At 39.8% G+C, this 19565-nt stretch overlaps 2 protein-coding genes across 5 annotated transcripts in view; one reads left to right on the forward strand and one right to left on the reverse strand.

Moving 5' to 3' along the window:
- The first annotated feature begins 6931 nt into the window (after positions 1-6931).
- On the forward strand, positions 6932-12472 carry LOC137785666 (pro-opiomelanocortin-like). Its single transcript, XM_068577104.1, has 3 exons — positions 6932-7075; positions 10833-10959; positions 11540-12472. The coding sequence occupies exons 2-3, from the start codon at positions 10840-10842 to the stop codon at positions 12116-12118; spliced, it is 699 nt and encodes a 232-aa protein (XP_068433205.1). The 5' UTR covers positions 6932-7075; positions 10833-10839; the 3' UTR covers positions 12119-12472.
- Positions 12473-13136: 664 nt separating this feature from the next.
- The window catches only part of LOC137786104 (protein EFR3 homolog B), a 29713-nt gene continuing 23284 nt past the window's right edge, over positions 13137-19565 (reverse strand). For all 4 annotated transcript variants that reach the window (XM_068577765.1, XM_068577766.1, XM_068577764.1 and 1 more), the window contains 10 exons: positions 19381-19456; positions 18994-19155; positions 18423-18554; positions 18257-18324; positions 18015-18142; positions 17419-17510; positions 17265-17313; positions 16425-16531; positions 16283-16332; positions 13137-16143 (listed from right to left, as the gene is read on the reverse strand). In XM_068577765.1, the coding sequence (XP_068433866.1) occupies positions 16038-16143; positions 16283-16332; positions 16425-16531; positions 17265-17313; positions 17419-17510; positions 18015-18142; positions 18257-18324; positions 18423-18554; positions 18994-19155; positions 19381-19456 (970 nt within the window). In that variant the 3' untranslated portion in view covers positions 13137-16037. The remainder of the gene's footprint in view (positions 16144-16282; positions 16333-16424; positions 16532-17264; positions 17314-17418; positions 17511-18014; positions 18143-18256; positions 18325-18422; positions 18555-18993; positions 19156-19380; positions 19457-19565) is intronic.

Raw genomic sequence — 19565 nt, forward strand, 5'->3', positions numbered from 1 at the left:
GTGTAAGGTGAACATGGTCTTCAGCATGTTTTAACATCTGCAAGACAAAACACTTGGCGTCAATCTTGGATCGGCTTCAGTGTTCAGTTTATGAGGGCTTTGTGTGAAGCAAATATATTTTTTCCACACTTCTGTGTGCTGTCTATTTTGGTCAGATTGGCTTTTTGTTTTAGTCACTTCAGACATGATTGTGATTAGAAGTTAGTTGACCTACATTTGCATGACCCAGCTTACATCACCAGAGCTCCTTGAGGCATCAATACACGCCGGCCACACAAGCTGTGTGTGACTTTTCTGATTAGTGCCTCCTGTCTGACATCACCAGTTGAAGCATTTTGTTTGAATAAACAATCAAAAGACTCTGCTATTAATTACATATTGTTGGAGTTCAAAGATAAATCAACAACTCTCTTGTCCAATACAGCTCCACTCACTGTGTGTCCATTGCTTGTGTGCTTGTGGTGAACCCCTGAATTTGTTCCCCTTGAGGTTCTACTGGGGAACCCTGTGTCCGGGACAGCACACAGATTTTGTTTCTTTTCAAAAATACAGTTTATTTAAGATATAGATAGATAGATAGATAGATAGATAGATAGATAGATAGATAGATAGATAGATAGATAGATAGATAGATACAATTTCAATAGTCCAGGCCAAGAGTCTCTTAAAGTCCACAAGTGCTCCGAGGTATCCAATTCAAGGTCCGGCGGGGAGGGGGGCGGGCCTCTCAGATCCAGGAGTCAGTTAGCGAGGCGCCAACGTGCTGGGAAGCCAAGTTAGGAGAAAAACAGAGGAAACGATACTCGCACGGTATGTATCAGAAAGAAAGTTGGGGTATTTTTGCTTTCAGCGGGCCGAGACCTACGGTTCACATCTGCACTGAATGAATTACTAAAAATACTTAACTTAATCAAAGTCAAACTTTGCAGGGATACTGTTAACAAATAATGCTATTTTATAGCAGGAACAAAGTGATGCTTTGTAAAAAGAGTAAATACATTCTGGAAGTATTTATTTCTTTCCTGTGTTTTATCATCTACCAATAAACCAATAACACATACACTGCTATATGAACCTCTTAAGTGGTCTCATAAGTTTTTTCTGTAAGTTATACCTTTTGAAATTATTCGAATAGCCCTTGTGATTGAGGAGATGAAGGGATTGAGGGGTGTAGGGTTGGGTAATAAAGGAGTGTAGGGTAGGGGGATGAAGGAGTGTAGGGGAGGGGGATGAAGGAACGTAGGGTAGGGGGATGAAGGAGTGTAGGGGAGGGTGATAAAGGAGTGTTGGGTAATGAACTAAATGTGTAAAGGAACAAGGAGGGTAAAGAGGGTCTTGGAATGAAGGTAGGTGAAGAGCAATGATAAACCGCTGACGTCCGGTGGCTGGTGGGAAGTAGAAGTGGAGACTCTTCCGTGGGTTCTGTCTCTTCGGAAGCTGTGATTACGCATTGAGTCCCCAAAAGTTAGCTCCATGAAGACGCGCACGAGTGGACGTTTTCTGATTTTGTTCAGGTTGTAACGGATGGATGTGAGAATGGCCAGCGGCCAAGAACTCTAATGATATGCTTGGGTTTGGTTGAAGATGGTTGTTGAAAACGGTCTCCTCTCGGATATGTGGGATACAGAGACTGTCGGAGGGTTGGCCTGGGTCCCCGTCAGCTGGAAGTGCGGCATTGGGTAGGGACGATATGCCGCTGAACTGTTGGAAGGCAAGGCCTGGATGGATGCCGCGGGGAACGTAGACGGCTAATCAAAGCTGAGATTGCAGGCGAGGCTGCGGTACTATCGCTTGTCATCTTTGAACAGTTTGTTATCGGAAGAGGGACAAGACAAGCGGTTTAGGTTTCGCTCGTCTGTCGTACATCAAAGAAGTCAATGGGTCAGTTGGGCTCAAATACTTTGTGCGGAGGAAATGACAAACGTTCGGGGTCCTTGTTCCCGAACTAAGTTATGAAATGTAATGTATAAAAAGGAGGCTAGCACAATAACCTCTGCTGTCACGTAGAGTTAAAAAGAGTTATTTAGCTAGGAGGAGAAGATGTAACCGCTCAAAGACACCTACCATCTTCCTGCTTGCCACATGGACAGGTGTTGCTCATTAAACACGTTCGGTTAACAACCAGCACATTCTCACAGGGTACATGGGGAGGAAGTCAGACCCACAAACCACACAGACGTACACACACACCTTGATACACTTACACATAATTCGATCAATTGCAAATGTGTTTGTAATGTGCATAGTACAATGAGGTTTGTCTTCCATTATTAATGTATCCTTTCTCAAAGAGAGGCACTTGGTCAAAATCTAATTTTAAAACTTTAATACATTTTCCTGCCGCTGGGCGCCCTCCGGCCTTGGCTGCTGCATAGACAAAAGAACAGTAATCGAGACAACGTGTAACACATTGCGTGCATTAAACAGCTGAAAAAGGTAAAGAAGTCGAACGAGTTGTTGAAAGAATTTGCTGAACTTAGTTTCAAAGCAATTAGTAAAAAATAAAGGACAAATATAGGTCAATTTTAAAGTAATAACGCATCATAATGCTAGTCCTTTCACACTTCACCCGTCACACCTTTTTACCCAAAGACAGATACCTTTATAAACAAGAATCTTAATGTCCATCTACAACTCGGTGTAGATGTAAAACGTTTGCTTGATGTGTGCGATGAAGCATCTGTTTGCCCAAGTCATCCTGATGTCTGGCTTAAAACCAGAGGCGCTCTTCTCTCAAGCTCATGTTTTGGGATTTGAAGGACTGATAAACCTCTGAGACTCAAAGACTTGTTAAGCTGGGTTTATAAAAACCAGTCTGTGAAGTGCTTTTAAATATGACGATAGGCAGATTAAATCTAGCAACTAGCCCCCTCGTCTGTGGCCACGGTAAACGGATAGCTTTGAAACTACACATCTCTCTCTCTTTCTCCTTGTTTTCCCCTTTCTTAACGCTAAGCCAGACGTTCACGCAGATGAAAACTAAACTTTTCAAAAAGGCTATTCCAACGTGATAACTTGATATAAAAAGAATATGCCTTGCGTGGTTGGACAAGATTGAGCTTTTCAAACCAAATGACGTTCTTAAAGCCCTTTATTTCCTTTCACTTCAGTTGCTTCTTCCTCCTACGACGTAAGGAAGCAATCAAGGCAACGCACATTTGCCAATAGGGACATTCCTCCTTACTCAATATCAATTTTTGCATCTCACTGCATTTTATTTCTTAAACTGTACTGCAACTTTTATTCAATGTATTTTTTGGACAGTTTTTTTTTAATGTTGTTAAATGAATTTTCTTCATTGTTTTTAAATATTCTTTTGTTCTGCATTATGTTTTGATGCTTTCAATAGTTTCGTGTAAAGCCCTTTGAATCGCCTTGTTGTTGAAATGTGCTATACAAATGAACTTGCCTGGCCTTACTCTGGCATTATTTTAAAAAAAGCATCAGCCTATGACTCACAGTTGCACACGCTGACATTGAGGTTGTGCTGGATGATAAGAAAAGCTGTAAGAATGTCACATGAATAGGGAAGTAATCAGGATTGGATCTCTATGGCTGAGATGTTCTCGCAAAGCAACAGGCGAAGATGCCTGAACATTACAATCAGTGTGGCATGTAATTTTATGATTTATGTGAATCACAAATGCCTAATAACTTCAAAATGGAACGTAATTGTAAACATTTGGCATTCCCTGACATAGAAATGTATTCATATCAGAGAAGCCGTTACGGTATTTGTTGTGCTGTTATCACATCTAGTTTACGGGCGTGTCAAGTCAGAGATGCTCTTTTTGACAGAAAGTTGAATATAGAATGTGTTTGGGGTTCAAGAGGCTCAGGGGATGATTACAAATGCTGTTAATGGGCAATAAATATTTCATTCATGTTGAAGGTCTATGTGTTTATTTTATTTGTTTGTTTGCTGTTGGGTTTTTTTCTTCAGTTTCATGTGTGTGAACAGAGCTGCGGGCTCTTCGTGTGAGCACAGTAAACACAGCACGAGACTGGAGCTCACTGTGTCCAGCACTCCGAATCATTGTGGAAAGGGAAAATCTGGTGATGTTCAATCAATAACAACAAATCCAGTTCAAAGACCAAAACACATGCAGCCAAAGTCTGTAGCTTATTCCTCTGTGCCAGTCTCTGTTGTTGTAAAAACTTAATTCATTACAGTCGGCGATACGGTCGGAAGCTACATTTCAAGGGGCCTCAGTGTGACAGCAGCAGTCACACGTGCTGTTGTCACTTGTAATGTCTCTTTGTACGAGCACTGGTCATTTCAGTCAAACGGTCGGCTCATCCAAAAGAGCAGCTTTACAAAAGTCAAAGAGAAACGTGTGTCGTCCAAAGGGCAGGAGGAGGTCCTCAAGTGTGACCTCATTGTCCTTCATAAACCTATTGGTGGAGCTATAATTACCAGATTGTGCTGATATCACACAAATATGGTCAGTTTTATTATTATTATTATTATTATTATTATTATTAGTCAGTGTTATTATAGTGTTGGTAATTTCCCGTCTCAACAAAATACGCTTGGTCATTTGATGAAGAGGAAAAATCTTCAATTAGCATAAAGCTTTTGTTAATTCAACAAAATAAGGAAGTATCTCTTTATTTGCTTTATCTGCAATTATAAAAATATCAATCTTTTCCCCTCACAGTCTCTAAAACCTCTTCAGATTGATGTGATGATAACATTGTGATGACAGTTGGTTAAATGGCGTCTTTGTGAGGCGGTGATTCACACCCTGCGCAGCATTGTCCGGGGGTTGCATTATTATTAAACGGTGGAAGTCGGCAGCATCAGCAGGGAGATGAGTTACATCATCTCCTTTTATTTTTTTTAACCTTAATTTATCCATCCAAGAAGTTGAGAAGCATGCTCTTTTTGTTTCAGCCTTCATATCCAGTAATGACTCAAACTCACAAGCAGGAGCAGAACAAGCAAGACCTGCAGAGGACTGGACGCATGGAGGTCAAGCGGGTTAAATCTACAGGGAGCAGAGAGAATTCCTCTCACTCCAGACTGTCACACTGTCCAGGTCTTATTCTCCTTATTGTTTTAACCTTTTGTATTCTACGACTATCACGTTCTAAAATATATTTTACTCATCATGACCCCCTATCTACGTTCTAGTTCATTTTTCTTAACGTAGAGTTACAGCAGATGATATTTAGAAACTCCAGTTAGCTATACGACAAGATGACGAAGTAGTAAGCGGTAGAAATGTTGTATTCAAACTGTACAAAATAAAATCTGTAAATCCATCGAAACACTTCACTTGAGTCATGAAGACAGAGCATGATGAAATGCCAGAGAAAACAAGTCATAATTGTAAATCACCCATTTATCTTCTCTGGAAGGAGGACAAGGTGATTAAAAACAGTGTAATAAGTCATCGGATCTGGTAACATATTTTTAAGACGTACAGAATGTGAAGTATTTATGATGTAATTTGTTTGAGGAGAACATTAACTTACGGTAACTTAATTTAGACGAGATAACAAGAGAACCTTTTGGCAAAAGCACCCTTTGTTCTAATTTATGCGGCCCACTGAAGCCCTGAAAACACTGCGGAGTAGACCTTGTGTCCTTTCGATGAACTCTGTTGTGTAATGATACAAAACAGATGAAATATGAACAAGGCGTTTACTTAATGACTTTGCCCTAGAGGCACTCTTACCCTGTAGAGATCAATCCCAGGATTCAGTCAAATCTTTTCTTTATTGTTGTTTGAATTGACTAGAAAATAAATCACAGTTGACATCCTAGGAAAAAAAAGCATGTTGAAATAGCATTATTAACATGTTTTTAAAAGACCCAACAAAGATTTGTATAACCCAATATTATTGTCATACATTTTAATAAGACAATAGCTTGATTACTTTGCAAAGTAACTTGTTGCCATATAGACTAGACAATAACTTCCTCATGGTTTAGTCACTTGGGCCTTTTAAAAAAAACACTGAATGCAGGATGAATGAACACATTAAAGAAAATAATTAACAAAATAAATGATAAAAAAGTAATAATCAGCGTCTCTTCCAACAGGCACTTGTTTCCTCCTCTCCAGCTAACATGAAGTTATTCTGTGTGGTCCGTCTTTGTCAGCGTTGTCCTTGCGTATTAATAATCCTTGAAAATATATAAACCGGTAACCGAACATTATATAAAATGTGTATGGTACTGGCCTTTAACACATGAAAGGAGAGTGGTTCTTTTCAACAGCATAGCCTTTCTTCTTGTGCGGGTGTGTGTGTGTGTGTGTGTGTGTGTGTTCAGTCATGACGTCTAAACAAGTGAGTCAGGTCTCCCTAATGAAGTTTCCACGCAGGGATACACGTACACCTTGTAAACAAGAACCGCGGACAAACGATCCAATCAGTCAAATGGATTTGAAACACTTCACGACGGCTCTTCATCCCATTTGAAAGGACGTCACTCTCGACGTTACCGTGCTGACCTTTTCATGGATTTAGAGTCGGGATTGGCAGGAATCTCCTCATGACCTGCATTTGATTAAAGTAGCGCACATGATAGTGTAAACTTGAACTCAAGAAATGGAGCCGAGAGCGTTGAAACGTCCTAATAATCACCCATTCAGGGTTCTTCTGAGATTGTAAAAGCCAACCGGAGGTAGATGCAGGAGGAGGAGGGAGGGGGGGAGGGAGGGGGGGGGGGGCAGCAAAGGTAGTTCACACAGGCTTCACCTGTTGTTGTGGTGACGTGAGCTGCACCATTGATTAAAAAGTGTGTGGGTGGCCTTTAAGGGCCTATCCACCTTACCCACAAATACACAACCCTCCCCGTCCAGAGAGGAGCAGGAGACCCCTTACCTTAATCACACGCTGAGGCCTTGAGACTCCAAACTCCTCTCATGCGTCTTTAAAAAGAGCTTTCCTCCTCCGAGGAAGCAGCAGACTCGCTCCGGCTGAGCATTTCACAACAGAGCAGACAGAGAGCAGAGGAGGAGGAGTGGGATCATAGTTAAGAGTCGCCACTCTGGAAGATCTGTGGACGAACACAGGGAGAAAAACCAGAAAAGAAGAGAGGAAGCGAACGCTTTTGGAAAAGGTAAAACTGAACAAATGTCTTCAATGTGTTTGTGGATTCTTCTTCTTTTGGCATGGATCAAAATTGCGTCTGGTTGTTGTTAGCGCCTGTTTTTTCTGAAGGAATGAGGACTATTGCATTACCCACATTCACTGATTCAGGATTTTTGGACATGTACAGATGCATTTGTTCTGTAAATTATAATTAAAGTGTATATATAGATATATTTTATAGTTATAATACTTTTTGCAGAATATCCATAGTTGTCTTTAATAGTTGCTTACCATTAACTACACTTCCACCTCCTCAAATGTAGTTTTCAAACATAATAAGAATAACTTGCATTTTATTAACACATAAGGTTTGAATCTATTTTAATCGCAGCAGAGTGTCTGTGGAGAGCAGAGCTTAGCGGAGTGAGTCATAATGTAGGAAGAGTGGAGCGTCTCTGCCAGAGTTACAGAGACGATGGCCCACCAAGGAGTCGCTCCTTAGGAGAGAGAACGGAGGGAGAGACCACAACAAGAGGCAAATTCCCAACAAAGGAATGGAAATTAACTCATTGCATCAAAAAGGAAAATGTACAAGAGAAAAGTTGTAGAACCACTTATCAAGCCCGTTCATAGTTTCCTTGTTATCTAGCTTTTCCAATATAAACTCCATAAAGATTTTATCTCTAAATAATAGTGAAACGTGAGAGAGAGCGCTAGGAGAAGAAATGTTATCAAACACCAATAAAGAGATGAGGAGAAGTGTTTGCCAGATGAAGATGCGTCACAACTATCATTCATCTATTGAATCTTCGTCATCACTGAAGAATGACTATCTCCCTTCTGATATGTGTGTGGTCAACATATGAATGCAGCCTTCAACAATAGCAATCTGTTTCACTGCATGAATTCATCCGCGTACATGGAGCTTTGTCCTTGAAGTAGCACCACAAGTAACGTTTGTTAAACGCTCATCTCGCCAAGCAACTTTACCGGTCATTTTTAAAGGTCACTGACCTTTCACAGTTGGGCTACAGATCTCTTCATTAATGTACGTAAGGACATGAAGCCTATTCACTCAAGAAAATGCTAAAATACTACCGTCATCATCCTTGTGTGCCCTTGAGCAGGGGAAGGGAACGCTGCATTCATTTGTATTTTTTGGTTTCGGGATCTTTTTTCACTGCAGGTTTACTACATTAAATTCCGGGCCAACTGGAATGTAGTTTAGGGACCGTGTGGAAATTACTGCAGCGGGGAATGGGGGATGAAAGAAATGTTGGATTATTTTTTAAAGCAAGACCTCTCAAGTGTGCAATATCACACTGTTTTTTTAAGGTGTAAACTAAAGGACATAACTGTACTGGGATGAAACACATCAATGCTGGTGTTGACGTTGAAATTTCTCAGAATACATTTATAAAAATCGTCATTTCATGGTTGAAAACGATTCAAACCGTCATCTACTGTGTTAAATCAAACCTAATCTTGCGAGGCCAATTCTGATCCCCCCCACACAGCGTCTATCGTTTTAACTTTAACGAAACCCACTTCGATGCTTCACAGTCGCACAAACCGGTTCCCTCCTTTCTGTGACTGGACATTGAGCCCTTAAACAATCGGTCGAATCAGCGTGTGAAAGACGGATTATCTGGCGATGTGTAGATAAAGCGTTCACGTTGGCTTGCTGATCCCACCATGTTTCCATGCTAGCGTCACACTGGTAACAGAAAATGGATGCTAGGGGACTAGAGCGTGCAGGAGAGCAGACGGAGCAGACGGAGGCAGCGGTGCTGGGGTTTGTGCTGGCTGGATTCGACTTGCAACTGCCAACTGCCATTGCCAACATTTTTTCTTTTTTTTTTTTTAACATGATGCTATGGCTCAGACCAGAGGGTGAAGTTACACTTTAGTATTTGCTTTTGGTTATGCCCTTTACCTCCAAATTGCACATTTGGAGTGGAATCATCACATAAGATCAGTAACATCACAGACATTTGGATTTTTCAGCACTGCAATATTTACAATTTATTCATTATAAAATCAGTTTGGATTGAAATTTCCATACTTCCATGTTTCATGTTAAAGTTATGATCCTTTAGATTGCAGTGCCTGGGTAGCTTGACTGTCAGAAATGCCGCCAAAGAAAAATCACATGGTATTAATAAATTGAATCTGACTTTTTTCCACTACGGCAGGCTAACCCATGATTTGATTTATTTCAAGTAGTTTCCCACACAACGGCTCTGTGGCTTTTTGGGGGCCTTTTTGTTACGAACTAACAAAAAAAGGAAAATGTATTTATGATTTGACAAATGATCATTGTCAATCCAAACCAAAGGCACAATGCTTTTTTTTGTATTCATGTTGAAGCTTCTCAAATAAAAGAACAACCATTTTTTATATTTTAATAAGAAGCAGCAGCTTCACATAAGGACCCACATGCAGTCAAGCGTGATTTATGGAAAAACTGCAACTACAAAAGCACGCAGGTATGGGGTTGCAAGTTAAAAAAAAAACACATAGCTGGAAACAGGTGGCAGGTAAACTGGAATGGAGCAGGGAGAAGGTCTCATGAGGTTCAGGTGGCTGGAAAGCAAGAGCACGAACATTGATAATGTGGCAGGAAATAAATGGGAATGGAAATAATGAGTGGAAACAGGTGAGCAGGGGGAAGTAAGAGTCAGTTGTCTGGGACAGTTGGAGGAGTCTGAGCCCATTTGTCTGGTAGATATAGATTAACAACCGCTGTAGACAATGCTCAGTTTGTAGTTAAACTGAGGCTCATACCAGTGGGCTGGATTACATCAATGCCTCATGTCTTGTGTGATCCTCATGCGTCTGCAGAACTGGCAAAAGTGCAAATACATGGAATACAAAGAGACCCATTTCACAGTTTGTAAACAATGATGAGGTATTTAGGTTTATGCAAACAAGTACTTAAGTACACCTTAACACAGCTTGAGTAGTTGTGCAAGGCCCTTAACAAAAACTTTGACTACAACCGCAACAACTCTTCAGTTGCCAAAATGCACGAGGATATTTTCATGATGTTGGCTGAAAAAGCCTCTATTGTAGTAAATATCCTGTATCAAAAACTTGTGTTGATCTCAAGAAAATTTGAAAGAGTCTAACTTTTTTTTGATGCACTTAACGTTACCGTGTTTCGTCGACTATTAACACATTGGCAAGGTCTTTAGAGACCATTGAGAGACATGTTAAACACGCAATGTGTAAGGGTCAGAATGAAATTACTCTGCTTATGGGAAAATGCACCGTTTACGGTCCATGGTAACTATTTTGTTGTTCACTTTTAACAGTTACAGGGTTCTATGATTATTATATCTCGATAAATCTATAAAGACTCTGTCCTGCTGGCGCAAAACGATTACCCGAACAAGCGTGTTCCTCCTCCCTTTCCAAACCCCGCTTCATGCCCAAATTATTTTCTAACAGTACTTTTGGGTTACAAGCCGCAAACCTTAACCACACAAACACTTGCTCAGCTTTTTTTCTCCAACCACTTTTAAATATGATTCACATGCAACTGATAAACAAGACCATCTGTTAAAACAGGCCCATGCTGTCAAACAAAGGAATGTGGATAAATGGTATTTGAGCTCAAAGCTACGAGAGAAGTTTCTTCACGCACTAATAGTTTGTAACTATTTGAGCCGGTTGAAATAGCAGTTATTCATGTTTTTTCTTCTTTGTTTTGAGTTCCCCCGCAGTGTCTTTGCTTTCTTTTCATCTCATGGCTTCACATGTGTTTCTGTCCTCTGCACCAGGCTGAAGATGGTGTATCTATCTTGGCTGTTAATGGTGGTGATGGCTTATGTGTGTGTCCCTGGCTTTGGGTCGGCTTGCTGGGACAAATCTCACTGCAACGACCTGAGCAACAGGGGAAGACTACTGGTAGGTCAAACTGTCTCATACCATCCACAGGCTATATATATATATATATATATATATATATATATATATATATATATATATATATATATATATATATATATATTACATATATATATATATATATATATATATATATTACACAGGGTCATTTCAAAGTGATTTGATTATTACACAGAGAAAACTAAAAACATACTAAAAGAAAAAAGTTAAATAGCATAGAAGAGCAAAAGAGCTTCAAGGATTAATAAAATTGTTTTTGCTTAAGATCCATCATTGAAAACAAAATCGGTGTAATATATACGGTAAATTACCAGCAGCTGTGGTTGCCAGAATTTTATTCCTGTCCCGGAAATTTTAATGTTCTTCATAAAAATGTTCTCTTTATTCTTTTGATCCATTTTTTTTTGTGCCACACTAGATAATTAAAGTGTTTTCAAATCCTGCAAACTCTGCTTTGGAAGACAGTGTGTATCATTAAAAGCTCAAGAACACTCAGTTTTAAAGCAATAAAAAAGTGCCCATCAGTGTACCATCATCAACTCTTCCCTTAAAATATTCTTCTTTGATTCCTTCCATACAGGACTGTATTCGCCTCTGCATAGCTGCCATCCAGTCTGAATTCCCTCAGCTCAGTGCTTTGGCCCTGAAGGTGAATAACAATGATGAAGACCTCCTGCTCAGCATCTTTCTGGCCACCCTGGTGTCCGAAAACAAGTTATCGCAGGCGGATCTGAAAGCCCACAGCGACGAGCGGCGCTCCTACTCCATGGAGCACTTCCGCTGGGGCAAACCCTCAGGCCGCAAACGCCGACCCGTCAAAGTGTTTGCCTCTTCTCTGGAGGGAGGCGGCTCTTTCGAAGGCAGCTTCCCGCCTCAGGCTCGCAGGCAGCTGGGCCGCAACAAGGATGAAGTGAGGCAGCTGAACGTAGGAAGTCAAAACCAGGGGTTGCCATCGATCAACCTGAAGGTACACCCGCCGGTGACCCTGCACGAGCGGAAAGACGAGACCTATCGGATGAATCACTTCCGATGGGGGAGCCCACCTGCCTCTAAACGAAATGGCAGATTTACGAAACAGAAAATTAAGAAACCTCAGGGGCAGCTGGACAAGATCCTCAGGAACATTCTAGCCAAGGATGTGCAGAGGATAATGGGGTGATTGAGGGATGGAGGGGGGGATAGGGGAGAGGGAGGCGGGAGTAAAAGAGTCTTAATAGCCATTGCATGTTAACACCCATTACAGACACTTGTCACTATCGTTAGCATGTTGTTAAATGTCTCTTCTGGGCCGAAGGATTTTCTCATTTAAACCTCTGCTAAAGATAAGAAACAAGGCAGTTTTATGTTGAATAAAAGCAACAATGCACCCACAGATGGCCTTGACCTTCTTGACCTGAATATGAAGCTACCTTTTTTTTTATTATTGTTGGTCCACTTGTTGAAGAGAGAATGCCATTCCATGGCATGAGGTGAGTGTTGAAAAAAAGAAAAATGAATCCAGTTTATTTACAGAGTGGTGTCTTTTTTTGTGTAAATTAATATAATAATAAAGATCATTCTGTTTGTGGCAAACTAAACAAGTAATTGACTGATTTTATAATAATCACATACTTCCAAAATGAACGACAGATTTTATATATATATATATATATATATATATATATATATATATATATATATATATATATATATATATATATATATATATATATATATATATATATGACTGTGGGCGAGGAACTGACCGGAAGACAAAACATTCAATCTAAAAGCATGCATCATAATTTCATCATCATTTAAGTCAAACATAACTTGAATTAAGTCAATGACTAAATATTAGGTCTACCAATTATATTACTACAACTTGAGTTTTTAATACATGTGCTACTACTTTTTTAAAGTTAACTGACATCAAGTTTTAAGCGACTTTGTTAATTTTAATACCATAGCATTTACCTCAAAGGACAATTATAATAAATACATTTTATATGTAACTCATTTTTCATGTATAGTAAAAATAAAAACTTAGTTCAAACAAACTAATAAAAAATAAAAAGCCGAGCGTGATTATGATGCAAAGTTTCTGTTAATGAGCTCACGTTTGTTGTTTTTGGATGCTACATTCTGCTAAATGCTGGCACGGGAGGAAACAAGACGCCACTAAAATACATGTTGAATTTAATTCTGATAAACCATCCAAGCAGAGGACAGGCATGGGCACGGCAAACACACAATACAGGCACTGATGCAGGTAGTGTAACAGAAACATTACAGGCAAGTAAAAGAATAGCACTACAAGCACAGGTAAATAAACTTTGCAATTGCTTAATTAATACTGTGTTGAACAATGCAACTGACTGAGCTCTCAGAGTGAACAAGACATCTGCGTTTGTTTTCATAAGCTGCATGATGACTCTCTGCAGACTCCTGTATCTCAAGCAGATCACCTAAGAAAAACACATTCCACTTTATCAGGCTCTCCCTTTCACCAAAAACTAAATAAATCAGAAACAGTGCAGACATTTTCTGGTTACAGACACATTTATTGTACAACACAGTGACATCATTAGCATGCAAAGTCAGGTATGACACTCATAAGGCATTTTCTCCATGTAAAAGCTGCCTTTGTCACTAGGTAATCCAGTTTTTAAAGTGCAAAGTTCACAGAATGAATAGATTTGACCTACAGCACTACGTTGTAAACAGATCTATTAACCAGACATGTAATGACAAAAGTAAGATTGAATTACCGTCAGTTAATTTTACATTACACTATGCAATGACAACAAGCACACCGGTAGATTTACAGGTCTTCGCTGCAAAGTTGCAAGATGCAGAAGAGACAATTTGACACGGTGTCACTGGAAGTTTTAGACAGCTGCACATTGCACTAAGAAAGCTTGTTCTTTGTTAACGTGGTGGAAAGAGTCACTGGACAAAGACTGTAAACCGTGTTTGAAAAGTTTGGTCTTGGGGAACGACGATAAAGACACGCGTCCGCATGAACGTTCATATAGACGCGTGAACAAATACACACGCACACCCACACGTACAATCGTGAACAGAGCTGATACACTGGAATGTGTGGACATGAATGAACATACAGCAGACTTTACAGTGTTAAAAAAAAATTATTAAAAAAAAAAGATAAAATCAACAAGCAACTGGACTGCGACACGTGACAATCAGGGACAAACCAGACACTGCCGTTTACACTGAACACGGTGGCTGCAACGCGGTTCACTTCCGATGCAGTTTATTTATTCACAGAAGCGAAAGGAGCGGGAGGGTCGGCCTCTCACAACATCACAAAACTGACCATCACAGCACCACAACAAGAGTGCACAGTTTAAAAACACAAAAAAAAAGGATCTGCTACCAAAAGTTAAGCCGTGATAGCCAGGCTAGTGGCAAATTATTGCCATTATACTTTGTTTGTATACCCCTGTGTGTGTGTGTGTGTGTGTGTGTGTGTGTGTGTGTGTGTGTGTGTGTGTGTGTGTGTGTGTGTGTGTGTGTGTGTGTGTGTGTGTGTGTGTGTACAAAATGGCTTTTCGACTTGTTTGAAATCGCGCTGAATGAGACGGGTGCAGACGCTGCAGCAGCAGCTGCGTGGCGTAAAAACAGAGTGCAAACTTATTCCAGCAGGATTGAGAACGTAACAACAATACAGGTCTTGATTCTGCTGCTGAAACCTGTCCTGACAACTGTGGCTAACTATGTTGATTATTTCAGGTTTGTTGATTATTTAGCGCGACACTTTCAGACTTCACTCGTGTGATCCACTGATTTGGAGATTGATGTAGATGTCTACTGTGGGCTGTTCAGACCCTCGGCGATATACCTTTTTAATTTCATGTGTTGCTGGTTATCTATGTGAGAATTTAACAAACATCTAAATACTAAGTCGCTCTCTTTCTTCCTTACGGACACAATTAGTGCAGTGGCAGTCTAAAATTAGAATCAATATACAATATATATATATACACACACACACGCACACAAAAAACCTCCCTACTCTGTACATCAGCTTAAAGATTTATATATTTCTCTGTATATACACATTTATATGGGAAGGAGAAAAATAAAGGATCCATAATTATTTCTTAGTGTTTGATCAGGTAAACATCACAGTAAACACTTCAGAACTTTAGTGTGGTCATGACGGTGGCGCAGTGTGTGTTTTTGTGTACGTTTTAACTTGAGTCACCTGTAAGGCACTCACTTTGGGAGGATAGCACACAGATTGACAGTTTTTTTTCATTTAAACCACCACAACAATAAATAAAAAGAAAAAAAATGTACGTGCGAGAAATAAATGCCCATCATGAAAGCAAAAGCACTTTTCCTTGAACACTAAAAAGGCAAAACAAGAAGGTAAAGCAATAAGACCTGCAGACAGATTCAATGCTGATCAACATGGTCGATGGGAAGGATTAGTTTCATATTTGTATATATCTATCCATATTGTATTCAAACATACACAAAAATACACTATCGGGTAAATTGAATTGCATCTAATTCACGTGAGCTCTTCCTGGCCATGAAATCAATGAAAAGAAAACGTAGATAGAAAATATCAATATCAGTAAATCTTATTTCGTGATCAAGGATAGTATGGCACCCTTTAAGGGACAAACGAGTCAAAAGAATATCCAATAATTGCAGCGCTATCAAAAAATGTGACGTAACATGGCATGCATCAAGTCAATTCACTCTCAAGCCACAGAAATGACTCAGATTCCTCCTCACAGTTCTCTTCTATTTCTACATTAGAAATCCAACCAGTGGAGTTTCTACAAACATCTCGGGAGAACTGAGGGGAACAGGTAAAATAAAAAGTAGATTTTTACTGCATCTATTGACATTAGCAGGCTTGTTTTGGCTCCTATCACAGGGCAAAATAAACTCAGACAATTAAGTTAATAAAGAAGTGGCTTGTTCTCGAGTTGGCTTCAAACAACTGTGTGGTTGTTTGATTCCATGATCAAGATGGCTTTACAGTGAGGATCGGTTGCCCTTCCCAAATCCCTCCTGTCCTCAAAATGTGAAATAGTTCGGTAACTTTGCTTTCTGGTCTAGTACACACAGAGGTCAGGAAACTTCATCTCGTAGATGGGTACGGATCGACTCTGACTTTGGCCATAGCCGGATGAAATGGTCCCAGATGGGCTGGGCGGGGGTCTGAATGAGAAGAGTAAAGCGTCAGCATTGTGAGTCAAACATCTTCATCATCTTAGTCACTATCACTGCCATTAATGTCACTTTCCCCTTCTCAAAAATAGTTTGAAACCCATTTTGTTTGAAACATACCACCTCTTACCTGATCGTAATCTCAAAGATCTGATTCAGTTTGCTCTGCAGAAGTGTGGCCTAGACGGGACAAAACATATCATATTACAATAAAAACAAAAGTACGAAGCGGAAAAAAGAAAAATAATGATAAAAAGGAAACGTTGTTGTACCCTGGCACCACAGTGTGCAGCTATCTCCTCGAAGGGTGCCTTCTGAAACTTCTCCACCACTTGTCTCCTCCGCTCCCTCTCCTGCTCCTCCATACCCACACTGTCCACTAGAGGGAGACGCACACATTCACATGTCAATATCGCTCTATGCTGCAGTTTATTAGATGTTGAAAGTGACCATGTTGCATTGCTACTCACAGCAGTTATGGAAAGTTTTTTTGAAAAATTACCCAAACAAACATGTTAGGTTGTTTTCTTTGGTTTAAACCAATTACTATACATACACTACTTAGTATTACTTAGTACCATAGTGTAAAAAATACTGTTAAAAGTCATTAATTAAAAATGGTACTTCAATAAAAAAGCTATTTAGGTATTCTTTAAGAAACAAAATTAAAAGGACTCATTAGACAGAGTGATCCATTTCAAAATAATGTATACAATACCCTTGGATTATAAATATTGATGCATTAATGTGTTATTGGTGCCCACAAACTCAAAACTCACCTGGATTCAAACCAACGTATGACACATTTCAATCTTGATTTAGTTCTCACAGAACAGAAACCACACTAATCAAATTCACCCCCTCCTCCTCTCCTCGGAGGACCACTTGCTAAACATCCTAATCCTACTGGACTTCAGTGTCAAAGGCTGCACTATCAACCACTCCATCCATATTGTATTCATCTAAATCTGCAAAGTAACTAGTGATTTAAGATACATCGAAGGATCATCATTACAAATCAATAGAATGTTTTACACACACATACTGCAGTTGTAGTGTGTTGATTCACAGTGAGAATGTAATTTCATGAATACTTTAAAGTGTGGACGTACCAATGGCATTTTTCAGGGTTTCAAATGTGATCTCTTCTGCAGGTGTCCTCTGTAAAAAAGAACAAGAAAAAAAGTAGTATATAATGCATTAACAAAGTACTTAAACTTCCTCAAAGTGGGTGTATTTGATTTCTGGTGCATGACATCTCTTTACCTCCTCTTTCTCTGGACTGTTCCTGGACTCCACCTCCACCTGCAGCGAGATGGTCTCACCGATGCTCTTTCTCTTGGACAGACGGTCCTCATCTGAAAAGAGAGTGCACGTTTCTTTTCCGTTTTTCTTAAATAGAAAACTTAAATGAATCATATGATATATTTACCATGTCAATGTGAACAGTTTGATACATTTATTGAGCACGTAAAAAGACGTTTTGATAGAAGCTTTGATGGTCTGAAACTTGTATAAAAAAGGTGAACCGGCACCATAAAGGTTCCCGATCCGAATGTTAGAGACGGCTTGGGCTTTAACTCAATGATCTTGGCTTAAGGCTCTGTCCTGATGAAGTGTCCTTTAATGAAACACTAAATCCTTGCAGCCTCCATGGGAGTAGTTCAGCTCTGCATTTACAAGCAGGAATCAATAAAAGTCCCAATACAGAGTTGTAACACACTGGCAAGTTGGTCAACATTCTTCTGATTTATTTATTTGAGGAGAGGAGCACATTTCTCATTTTAAGAATGTTCTCAATTGGCACAGCTGTCTTTTGAACTAAATGTGAACAAAATAACTGTATTGTTTGAGTTCCTTACCAGTATACTGAGGGACGTAAGGCGTAGCCAGTCTATCTGTGTTATAACCACTTCCTCCCAGGACCTCAGTGATCTTCGACTGGAGGAACAAAACCTCCCCTTCTACCTTCTCCAGTGAAGAAAGCAGCCTGGGAAGAAACAGGCAGTAGTTGAAAATTGACTACCAATATTAAATATTTAAATATCAAATTAAACAATGGTATGCTTGAGAGAAAATATACTTGAATGTGTCTGGTTCATACTTGGGATTATCAATGAAGACATCCTCAGGCAAAAGGTAGGGACTTTCTTTCTGTCTCACCTCAATTACCTGAAGGGCAGAAGGAAAAAGGCACTTTATTAAAAGAGGTTCTTGGTATTCAGTTACACACACACATGCATGTATAAACAAAGAAGCCCAGGCCAGACCTCGTGTATGTGCTGGCAGAAGGCTGGGACGGTGGTGAGCTGGCAGATGAGGTTGAGGTAGGCGGCGGCGATGGCATGAACAGCACAGCGGTTATAAACGGGCAGAGCCTCGTCGGTGGACAGAGCCAGGTCCTGCACAGGAAACAAAGAGACATCAGCAGGTACAACGTACAACACCCCGCCTGAGGAGACCAAGCACACAACTTCTACACAATTTATAGAATAACTTATTCAAATACACTCAGCCTTGTTATGACTCTTTGACGGTTTAGCTTCTATATCTATCACAAGATTGAGAAGTGTATATTTACTGTAAAAGGTATTTTGAGCTTCAATCAATAAAAGAATGGTTGAATCATTTTACGAAAATCATTAGCTGTAATTAATAAAGCGTGTGCATTATCTCTTTTTTCCAGAGGTTTCACAATAGTAGTCATTATTAATTATTTTGGATTTACATAAGTGTTCTATAAAATATATTATGCCCCTAATCACTGTTGCATCAACAGCAAATGCCACAATTATTCAAATGATCTAAATTATGTAACATATCAAGTCATTACAGCAGTACCTGCAAGGCGAGTGCCAGGCGAATGAGGTCCACCACCACCTCTTCATTAGCCAGCTCCACGCTGAGAAGACCCAACAGAGAGAAGAGGGACTCGTAGTGCTGCCGGCCGCTGCTGGGCTCCTTACAGCCTAAGTAGATGTGTCGATACAGCTGCTGGCCGTGCTGTCAGTAGGACGAGAGCATGCTCGAGAGTCTAAGTGACTAGTTGTTCTGCATTACAAGTATACATATTTATACATTTCAAGTTCAGAAACACTTGATGTAAAAATAAAAACTTCTTTACACATATATTTTTGGTTTCCGTTTTCATTGGCAGGGAATCGCTTTAACAGGACTGAATATTTAATTAAAATGATACACAACCCAACTCTAAAATGAACAGACTACCTTTTTCATGAATAAGTTGTCCTGTCTGGAACATTTGTCAACTTTGAGTTTGAGCACAGAGATGTCGGAGATGATGCTGCACAGAGAGAAAGCACAGTGATTAACGCACTTTGATCGCTCCAACGCACTACAAGGTAATCCCCACAATACAAAAGCAAAACCACCATGTTCCCGTTGACGCCCCT

The sequence above is a fragment of the Clinocottus analis genome, unplaced genomic scaffold, assembly GCF_023055335.1.
Source record: "Clinocottus analis isolate CAN_PGR_092001 unplaced genomic scaffold, fCliAna1.0.p SCAF_15, whole genome shotgun sequence".
NCBI classification, from domain to species: domain Eukaryota; kingdom Metazoa; phylum Chordata; class Actinopteri; order Perciformes; family Cottidae; genus Clinocottus; species Clinocottus analis.